We start from the raw sequence: 11157 nt of genomic DNA, 5'->3' as shown, positions 1-11157 counted from the left end.
TTTAGTTTAGTCAATAATTAAATATTAATAAAGCTTAATAATATAGCTACAAACTTTGAGTCAACATATGTATTTGTATTGACCAAAACAGATACAAATACAGATAAATCATCCGTTTTTTACCATCAGCTTCAGCAAACACTGGTAGAAATGTAGTACAATTCTTTGTTATTAAAATTATAGCGACTGTGATTTAACTCTATCTCATCGTCTACTAAGTATTCCATTCCAGATTTGATTATTTGATAACTCAACTTCAAATGCATACACCTTTCAGAACAAAAGTCAACAGAAATCTTCAGGATAGATACAAAACATTTATCTCCAATAATATGCCAAGTGTAGGAAGCTTGCAGCTCAGACAGCAACAAATAGAGAACTCTAAACCGTAAATCTATAACATTTTGTTCCTTTTTTATAGATTTTTAGGTGATAAGTTCAGAAGTAACTAAAGAAGTTGTTGTTGTTGTAATGGAAAACTTATGTGCAATTAAAATAATGGAAAATAAAAAAGTTTATTCTAATCAACTATTCCCCAAAGAAACAGTGCGTCTTACTGTGTTTTCAAATAATAGCAAATGTATCTGATTGCTCTCCATTTCACATATGCGACAAGAAGCTGAGAACAGGCTTGGGGTGTTCTGTAACAACGCCGAACCACTGCTCGAGAGAATTATCACAAGCAAATTTACGACCAGTACATACATCATCTTTATCGTACCATAAGCTCACTTTTCGGTTATGGAACTGTACAACAACAAAAATGTTGCCAAAACTTTCATTCCTCCGAGTGGCAATCACTAATCCCATAGAGGGCCCAACTGTGGATTAAGCGAAGTGCAGGCGTAGATGATTAATTTGTCGTTAGTTTTAATGAGTTGCAAACCACTGACACATATTTGCGGTTGTTGTCGACAGCACGCCCGATAAGAAAATCGTTACGGATGGGCTGCAAGTGATTAATGGAGCCGGTAGCAATTATTAGAAAGACGAGCAAGTAATAAAGTGAAACATTTCCATTTGATAAACTGCGAGCGGCACACGGGTGAGGGTTAGGGATGCTTAGGGCTATGGTCGATATGTTGAAGGTGCAAATTGAGATTAATATGTTGAATGTCTTAAGTTTGGTTTTAAATTAAAAATGATCATTCGGTGTTTGGTTCGTAAATTAGCATTTTTGATTTATGATGTAATTTAATTGGTTTTACTACGAAACGTTAAGTTTAGTATGTTAGACAGCTAATTAATTTTAAACAACAACAATTTGCATTTTTTTGAAGTAATCTATAAATATTTTTTTCAACAGCAAGCAAATCAGAAAGTAATATATCAAACAATAGAAATGAATGCAACATTCAGTGCATTTAGCAACTCTACGTTCAACAATAAGCTACCGAAAATCAACTTAAACCCTATCCCTACACACAGATGCACCACAAACACCGATAAAAAAAGAACACAACACAAACAAATCCAGTCAAACCTAAAGAGCTTTACTACCTACATGAGCTTAACTACAAGTAAAAAAAAAGCTTACCGTTGGAATTATGATTTGCATTGTTGTTGTTGTTGTTGTTGTTCCCATTGTTGTGGTGTTGATTGGCAGCATGTTTCTGGCCGTCGCCGTGGGCCATCATGCCGTGTCCAGCATTCGGCAGCTTGCCCGGTACGCCACCGACGACCGGCAACGAGTTGGCGTGCGCCAGATTGACCGGATGCGGACCGTGATGGCCCGGGACGGTGCTGTGATCCGCCGTCGTCTGGATCGCGGACAGCGGTATCGCGAGACAGTTGTTACCGGGCGCCTGCAAACAATCCTGCTCCGACTTCGGCAGTGGCGAGTAGGCAATGATGGACCCCCGGCCCGAGGATGGACTGATACGGTTGTACCGTCCACCGGTGAGCTTGTCACTCATCTTGTGGCGGCGATCTGGCACGGGCACGGACAGGCGGCGCTGGTAGCTGGACGGCACTGGTGGCGGCTTTGGTCGAGACGCAACGGAAGGATCCGGCTGGTGGTCAGTGTCAGATCCGGCACGTGCCGATCCGTACTGATCATTCTAGGTAGGGCCTTGTCTGCCACGATGGAACCCCCGATGGTGGCGCTGTGTCGGCTACTGCATGTTGGGGGTCCGTAATGCACTCACTTTGCGTTAAATTTGGGTCACCGCAATGCACCTGTGATTCACAATTTTTCCCTCCCTGGAAGGTGAAATGCACGTCACGAGCTCTGGTTTGCTGTAAAAATTAACCTTCCGATATGTAACTCACGGAGGAGAAGTAACATTCATCACACTAGAAGAACTTAATCCCCAACCGTACACGGCGGGCTACACAATTCGATTTACCGATCCGCCGCTAGTAGGCGACGACGACTTTCATCTGACAGCCACCTTGGGTGGGAAAGATTGCAATTGAACGATTGACACACATCGCAAATACAATTAAGCGTATTGTCGGCCCATTTCACTGCATCACCCCGCCCAACACAATGCATTGGCCATCCCTCCACTGCACACGTTGACTATTTTTCGTTTGCAAAATGAAGCATTTCAACAACCACACAGAGACACGCATTGCTAACGAAAAAACACTTGTTTTGTTGTCACTTTCGCATATTTTTTCGCATTCTCTTCTCAATCCCTCCGGATCACCCGTGCTGTACCTCAATTCTCATCCTCCACCGCTAAAGAATTCCACTCCCTTCCTACCGCCCTCGACCAAGTGGTAAAAGGTTGAGGTTTTTTTTTTTTACCGAAAGAAATTTCCGTTTTTTACGCTATAATTAGATAGCACAGGCTCAGCAGTAAGTAGCATCAACAATCATCATCATCTGATCGGTTCTCTCGCTTTCTTCTACTTCGTACCGCTCGCTCTCGTACCTCATGTATCGTAATATGTTATCTCGCGATCGTTATCCCCGTTGAAGAGCTATGTTTATCGTAACCTTTTTGATTTTTATATAAACCAGCTCGATAAATGTTACACATTAAACAAAACAGTACATTAATCACTAAAAAGTCTGATTCGTACGTGGTCCGGTGTGTCAATTGCTGGGTTTTACTTTTTTACCTACTGTACAAAACTATTTGTAGCTAAAATTAATAAGCTATCCGTTTAAATGCGTTGTTCTTTAAACACTCTCTAGTAGCAGAATGTGAAGCAACACAAGAGCACTAACACAAACTTAAAGTTGCACATCGAATGTCCTTAGTACAGCAACTGTAAACAACAATGTGGCTGCACTACATGCTTGCCAAGCAGCCGAAAACATTCACCGTGTGCTGTACACACCTACACTCGCTTGTTAAACCGGGCCCCGCGTGTCGTGTGGCGCATTCGGCAATATAACCCAAAGCGAAACGGACAGTGTAGCAAAGCAAACAAAATCAGATACAACCAAAAAAAAACTACGCACGCACCCACACACACACACAGAACAGCTGTCACGCGGCTGCTGCAGCACTACACACACGCGTTTTCGCACACTGTGTCGTCACCGGACAGGACGACCGCTACCGCACTGCACGAAAGCGTTCAAACGACTACTGCGTTTGTGGCTTCGGAGGCGACGAATTTTCCGCAATACCACCACTACTGCTACGAGAGCGCAGCACACCGAGTTGGCGTGAGAACGTGCGAGCGAGTGTGAGCGAGTGAGCCTTCGCTCTCGTGGCAAAAGCGGAACAGGCACAAGGTGCTTTGGGCTTGTTGTTATAATAAAAAAGGCACACCAAACAGCAGCACGGAATTCAGCATTCTTGAGAGAATGGTAAAGAGGTTTGAGAAGGAATCGAAATGAAATGCCAACGAATGGAGACGCCTGGTTCGCAGCGAAGTTTGTTGATGTGTAATGTTGCGGGAGATACCAATGGGTCTGATGTTGCGGGTTGAGTAACGTCTGGGAGAATGCAGAACATCCGGTGAGTTATCTTGCAATAGCCTTGTGTAGCTCCGAAGATTTCTGTTGATGTCTCGCCTTTCCCAACGCATGTCGTAGATCTCGGGACAGCTGATCTTGACCAACATGTGTTTCAAGCAGGAAAGATTTAACACGTTCACAACTCCAACTTGTGAAAATAACATACCGCTGTACTGAATATTATCCTTTAGTTTTAGATCTGTGATCATGTTTATTCTATTGGCTATTATCAATACACAATATGTCTTTCCTATAAATGATTGCAATCAGTGCGAGCTGCTAGTATGCTGATGCGCCATGTTACGTGACTAATAGTTTGCTTGTACGAAATCATCCTTACCGATAGGTGGTTGATTCGGTTCTGTTTTACTATCAATACAATTAAAAAAATAAAAACAAAACTGTTCTCACCTACTGTGCTAGCATCTACTGCTAACGAGTCCTGTAGCTGCAAGCTTCTAAAATTTGAATTTCCTACATAAATGGAATTCGATGTCGTATGGCATAGTTTGGGACCTGCCACCCAATGGCATCCATTTTGCGGTACCTCCTCAAACGGACAGCACCCGAGAGAGCGACAGCCAAAACACTTTTATAAGCAGTATAAACACGAATAGTGTGCCAATAACGTTGACCGCTAGCGAAATCATGTCCCGTTTGCCTTTCTGCGGTATACGCTGCTGGATTGTGCCGTCCGTCAGCAGCGTGTTGACGATATGCTGCCCATCGAAACCATAGCACGGCATTACGTTGATGAACGCTAGGCCGATCGCAAACACGGTCACATACTTGAGCAGCAACTGGATCGAGTCGGCAAAGCGTGGCGCAAACAGGCCCGTCTTTGGGACGAAGCGCGAAACGTGCACTGTTCGGGTTGCATCGCCCGGATGCCCAATGTAGATGACGTCCGGTTTAGACTCGCGCCGTATCTGCATGATCGTGGTGTAGTTGTTGATGCTTGGCTTAAAGCAATGCCCTTCCGAACATTGGCCGTTGTGTTGACAGTACCCGAAACTGTTCTCGATCGTTTTGCGTATGTTGAGGCACATGTGCTGCGGTAGCGCCACATCGTCATCGTTCGCGTCCACCATGTACTCGAAGCAGCTCGAAGCGGTGTTTTCGCTGCCGCAACACTCAATCAGCCCGTCGTTTTTGTGCGACATGGGTACGGATTCATCGTTCAGGTGAACGAAATCAGTCGACACGCAGTAGGCCGGTGGTGAATGAATCGTGTGAAGCAAACATTCGAACCAACTTTCCTCGTGGTGTATCTCACAACTGTTGATCGATTTTATGATGTCACCCTGCTCAAGCCCGCGCGAACCGGCCATGGGGGAATTGTTTTTGAGCGCGGTCACGATCACACCATCGCTGGTGCGATAGATTGCGGAGAAGAGTAGTGGGGTGGAGATGAACAGCAGGTACGTGAACAGTCCCAGCACCAGATTGTGCCAGATGCCGGCACACAGTACGCGCAGTTTCTTCCACAGCCGAAGCGTATTTAGCTGGTCCGAATCGAGCTGCGTGTAGGCCATCGGTATGATTAGCAGCACGTGCAATCCAAAACCCTTGATTTGTACGTCTTCGAGCACCGCCGCCAAACCATGCCCCAGCTCATGCACAACGCTGTTGATGGCTAAGGCCGCAATGTAATAACCAATTTCGTTGATCGGTAGATTAACGCCCGGCACCACCAGGTCAATTTCTACCATCCGCCGTACGGGTGTGCGGGAATCTCCTCCTACCCCGCCCGAAGTCACCACGCGGGCCGATTGTCCGTGAAGGTTTGTTTGGAAGGAAGATATTACTATCATCACCACGGCGAATGGCATCAGCACGAGGCTCAGGTAGACGCCGACATTGAAACTACAGTCAAGTATTTTCGGATACTTTGTGCTCCATTTGACGATTGACCGGTTCAGTGCCGTCGTGTGCCACTGCAGCCGCAGGAACTTTACCGTCAGTCCGGTCCCCCGCAGGAATGCATCGTATGGGTAGTGCATGCAACTCTGGAACGTTTAAAAAAGCTGGGTTAACAACGCAAAAACAAATGAGCGACCGTATTACATACCTTAAAAAATCCATCGAAAAACAGAAGCACTACGTACATCAGTACCACAATACCTAAAATCACAATTAGCTCCATGTTGACCAAACTTCATGTGCGTGAAAATATAGCCGCGGCGAGAAGCTTTATTGCAACAAAAGCATTATGGGTTGTACTAAAATAGCAAAACTCTTTTGCAAACACCGGCAAAATGCATTCCTTTGTATGTTTTGGTTGGTATTTGACATCTGTTGTCAAATAGGTATTTTTGGTGGTGGGGGGTTCTGCGCGATGGATCGGATTGAACCGCGCCGTTGTTCGATAGTTCCATGGCCACCACTACAAGCATTCGATCAGATCTATAGAACCCAGATAACAATTCCCAAGTAGCGATTTGAGTTAAAGGGCACGGGTACAAGATACAGGGTCTGACGATAGATGATAAGTGGCGTGCCAAACTTATTGAACCTCGCAAACGAATAAGAAAAAAAGGTGAGATTGATAGTGAAATACAAAACACTTTACGGTATCGCAAAAACTGAATATGGAATCGCGTGCACAATTTAGCGAATGCCAATTCATATAACATATAATACACAAAATTCTACGAAATTTAAACAAATGATTTGCATAGTTGAACTTAAAAATAGTGATAAATAATTGTGTTTTTATCTAATTCGTCATCGTCAATCATCAATCAATCATCGTCAATCGTCAATCGTCAAAAGTTTCAAAGTATGCCTTCAGTTTAATCATCAAAAGTCAAAAGTTGTAAGTTGTAAAATTTGTAAACCACCTGCAAAGTCAACTTATGCCTGTTCTTATTTGATTTTTGAACTCTATGTAATCTCTACCGTCGATTGAATGGTCCCTTTTCAGACCTTTTCTTGCCGAAATTGTTTACTGGGCTACGCGAATAATTGGGCTGATCGAAAACGCGAGATACAACTGCTCGAGTAATTGAACAAAGTGTTCCGAAATCTCACCAAATGAGACAAAGTGAGACGACGCTGCTCGAATGCCGGAACGGTGAGAAACAGAAATGCTCACTTGACATGAACACACGGCCACACAATTGTTCTGACAAATGCTCTCCAATAGGTGCATCAAACGCGACGAAAGTTAGTTCGGACCGTAAAGACAATGCATAAGTAGGAATTGTAAAAGAAACATTGCAGTAAACGCATTTCGCCAACTTATGTATCACCATTGTGCAGCGAACGCATAAGTAAATGTAGCTTGTTTTGTGCAAATAATCGTGATCGTCCAGGTGCGTCGTTTGTGATATCGCGCGCGCGCTGCGCTTCCTCTCTGTTTGTTCTGCTCGCACACCTCCGACGGACTGTCAATCGGTGAAACGGTATTTCAGTACATTTTGTTCTTTTCCTTACTCCCGATGTCGATTTGCAAATGAAGATGTTTCCCGTGACGCTCATATCGCGGTTGAAGTCGATCCTAGCGGGTGATGGAAACGGAGCAGGCGCCGAAAGCAACGACCGTAAGCGAAAAAGTGTTGTGCTACAAGACATCGATTCCAAGAAACGCCGAATGACGACACTGTCTTCGATTCTAGCACCGGCAGAAGAGGTCGGCAGCCGCAGTAGCACAGCGCCACCGCTAAACTTCGTGAGAGGTAGCATACAACATCTACAGAATGGTGCACCAGGGGGAGTGCCCAGATCGATGGCAGGCGCACGTCGGCTGAGTGAAATTACCGACATGCCACGGGTAAATCACATTTACGGATCGCACAATGTTCCTGCGCTCGTTTCGATGCATCGTTCGCTTGCAGCTGACAGTCGCAACAGTGATACTAGCAGCCGTTATGGAACGGCAGCCCCACGGCCGCTGGCACGACGAAGTGGGCAAGCTCCACCACGGCTCATCCCCATTAAGCACGCCATGGCACGACAGTCGTTTGGTCAACGTACAGGGCCGAAACCATCCGCTGGTATTGGCGGTTTGTTTAGCCAAAACGAGTCACCCCCTAGGGCGGACGTGAGTTCCGGTAATGTTTCGTTCCTTACGAACGACTTTCGCAACTTGCTGCGTACAAAAGGCAGCAGTGGGCCGGCAAGTGCGTCCGAGCACACATCCGCACTGGATCGCGACCTAAACGCAAATCGAGAGGCGCGAAAGAAGTATGAATCGTTGATGCAAAAGTTTATTCCCATCATGAACGAAGCACCGGAACGGGGCGGTGCGTACGATCGGTTCACACGGAAAACCGTCAATGGGGACATTTCGCGACCGACGGCCCAAAAGCCGTCATCGGTCGAAACACTCGATCTGACCGACGAAGCCAATAGTGAGACCGGTAGCGATGATTGTGTGGAGGTAGTGTCGGATGGCAAAAGTGAGCGCCTGTTTCTGCCGCTCGATTCGGTGCTGATGTTGGCGCAGGAAGAGGAGTACGAAATGAAGCAATCGGCGGTACCGAACCTACCGGAACCGGTCAACTCGGTAAAGGAGCGTTTCGAAACGAAACAGTTCTACCGGGACGATATCATACAGGATGTGCAGCAGCGCTACGGTTCGCTGTTCAGCCAGCGTAAATCACTGATCGAGCAGGAGAAGGATCGTCTCGGCAATCTGCGCAAGACAACGACCGTGCAGGAGAATGAGGCGCGCAACAAGATGCTCAACTATGTGTGCTCCTTCTACAAGTTCGATGTGATGAATGAGTCGGAACTGAAGGAATCGACGCCCGAGCCGGAAGATGTGCCGCTGCCGGAGCTGACGAAGGACCAGATCGATCAGATGCATCGGAAGCTGCGTACCGGTAACCAGATGGTGATGTCAAAGTTTAACCTCCAGATCACCGGTAACGATCTCGTGACGCTGCAAGATTTAAACTGGCTGAACGATGCAGTTATAAACTTCTACATGGAGCTGCTCCGGGAACGCAGCGAGCTAAAGCGCGATCAGGGCCTGCCGAAGGTGTACACGATGAATACGTTCTTTTTGCCGCAGCTGCTAAAGATTGGCTACTCCGGTGTGCGTCGCTGGACGCGTAAGGTGGACCTGCTGGCGCACGATATAATCGTGGTGCCGGTGCACGTCGGCGGCATCCACTGGTGCATGTCGACGATCGATCTGCGGCGGAAAACCATACACTATTACGATTCGATGGGTTCGCCGAACAATGCCGTGCTGAACGCGCTCGAGCAGTATCTGTGCGAGGAGTCGATGGACAAGCGGAAGACACCGTTCGACAAGAGCGGCCTTACTAAGCAGAACATGCGCGACTGTCCGCGGCAGAAGAATGGTAGCGATTGCGGTGTATTTAGCTGTATGTTTGCCGAATTCTTAACGCGCGATCATGCGATTACATTCGATCAGTCCAACATGCCGTACTTCCGGAAGAAGATGACGGTGGAGATTATGCTTGGCAAGCTGCTCACGTAATGCGCCTACTGTGAGGGGGAAAAATAACCGAATGCTAACATTGAATAAACACTACAGCCACATAGAGTGGGCGCTTTTCGACATGTGACCAAATGTCTCCACAATTGTGTGCTCCTGTCCCCCATAAACGACATCTCGCTCTACCTACCCCGTTACGCATTTACTTTTTTTCTGGCTGGACAAAATATTTATTCTTCAGTTTGTTGCACCGGCACACGATTCTCCAGGTAGCACACGTCCCGCACGCAAAACCGGGCCCTGCACATCGGGCAGGTCGTTTTCTTGCTCATCCACGTATCGCGTTCGGCACGCCGTTGCTGCGAGGCAAACCAAGTCGCCAGGCATCCGACACACCACAGCGGCCGACAACCGCACGGTTGGCAGCGTTCCGATTCTGCCAGTATCGCCCCATGCGCATCTTCATCTACACAGTATTTGACAATCTTCACGTCTGGCAGCACCTGCAGGCAGGCGAGACAGCAATCACCGTCCTCCGGAAGGTGCGTGCTGGCAACGGTGGGGTTCAGTGCGACCTCCTCTTTGAACGCGTCCACAAACCGCTCCGTGAGGGAACGAAACTGTACCGAAGGCATCACCACGATCGGACGCTGAAGTCGGTCGCCCAGTTCGTTGATGTGGCGAATGTTCATACGTATGGTGAACGGTTTGACCTGCGTTACCAGTGGCTTGACGAGAATGTTAACAAACTCGGCCGATTCGAGCGTATCCGTGATCACCTCCTTTGTGTCGATCTGCAACAGGAGAATAGCGCATTATAGGGTTGGGAATTTAGCCGAGTGCCGGATATTACGCGAATATTAACCAACTCACCTTGTACGCGAACAGGTGTGCTTCGCTCTGCGAGACAATGTTGTGCACGTACATGTTAGTTTTAATGATCCAACTTTCCGTAACCACTAGCGTTGAGATGGCGTTCGAGCGTATGATAATCTTTGTATCCCTAAGGAGGGAAGTAATTGCAAGGATAATATGGATGTGTGGGACCGTGGAGTGTATGTGGAGTGCCGGTAAACAAATGTTTATTTAAGAATAAATGCACGATACATTCGAACCAGAGCCCATCTGCCCGTTATACGTACCGCCGATACTCGTCGTTAATGTTGGTCGCTATCGATCGCCAATCGGGTAGGTCTGGTGTCGTCATGAGTTGCAGCTGTTTCGCGATCGGATGATTACTCCAACCGTCCTGTGCCCAGTAAAACACGGTAATCAGGGCGGTGAGCAGCAGCGTGCCGGTACCGCTGCAAAACGTGTTCCATGCCGTGTCAGCGAAATATGATGCGGTCTGTTGCATTACCATTTCGTGCGGATTGAGCCAAGCCATCACCCAGATGAAGATGACATATCCGATTGGTAACGTGGAATGGATCAGCAGCTTGACGCTGGTCGCTTTCATGTGGTACAGCACGAAATCGGTTTCGGCCGCCAGGTAACGTGTACACAGCTGATTCACCGTCAGCCCAACCGATTCCATTTCGGACGTTGGGAAAATCGTAAAGAAGTACAGCATCACAAAGACGATGATGTAAATTATGTGCGGTACCATATTGCCCTGCTGTACTCTGGAGTGTGCGGAAGTGAACAAAAAAAAAAAAACCGGGGGGAGGCAAAATTAAAGAAAGAAAACGAACGTATCTTTGGCCACAGTAAGCAACTGACCTTTTCGGGGAGAAAAACAAATAATTTTCGTTGGCAGTTGTCAGTCACTTTTTTAGGGCTATTGCCAGTATCGTTGGTTCATATTAAGGTGGTAATACAC

At 46.9% G+C, this 11157-nt stretch overlaps 3 protein-coding genes across 3 annotated transcripts; 1 reads left to right on the top strand and 2 right to left on the bottom strand.

Annotated features, from left to right (window-relative positions):
• Nucleotides 1–4473: 4473 nt before the first annotated feature.
• LOC128708068 (membrane-bound transcription factor site-2 protease) lies at nt 4474–6068 on the bottom strand. Its single transcript, XM_053803026.1, has 2 exons — nt 5994–6068; nt 4474–5931 (listed from the first exon to the last, which is right to left on the bottom strand). The coding sequence occupies exons 1-2, from the start codon at nt 6066–6068 to the stop codon at nt 4474–4476; spliced, it is 1533 nt and encodes a 510-aa protein (XP_053659001.1).
• A 1311-nt stretch (nt 6069–7379) lies between these two features.
• LOC128707454 (uncharacterized) lies at nt 7380–9377 on the top strand. Its single transcript, XM_053802405.1, has 2 exons — nt 7380–7467; nt 7543–9377. The coding sequence occupies exons 1-2, from the start codon at nt 7380–7382 to the stop codon at nt 9375–9377; spliced, it is 1923 nt and encodes a 640-aa protein (XP_053658380.1).
• Nucleotides 9378–9565: 188 nt separating this feature from the next.
• Nucleotides 9566–10944, bottom strand: LOC128707595 (E3 ubiquitin-protein ligase TM129). The gene is made up of 3 exons (XM_053802553.1): nt 10478–10944; nt 10209–10338; nt 9566–10129 (listed from the first exon to the last, which is right to left on the bottom strand). The coding sequence occupies exons 1-3, from the start codon at nt 10942–10944 to the stop codon at nt 9566–9568; spliced, it is 1161 nt and encodes a 386-aa protein (XP_053658528.1).
• Nucleotides 10945–11157: the final 213 nt, after the last annotated feature.

Source organism: Anopheles marshallii, chromosome 2 (assembly GCF_943734725.1).
Source record: "Anopheles marshallii chromosome 2, idAnoMarsDA_429_01, whole genome shotgun sequence".
Classification (NCBI taxonomy): Eukaryota; Metazoa; Arthropoda; class Insecta; order Diptera; family Culicidae; genus Anopheles; species Anopheles marshallii.
Note: the sequence above shows the minus strand (reverse complement) of the source record. Positions and strands in the feature narration are given on the sequence as shown.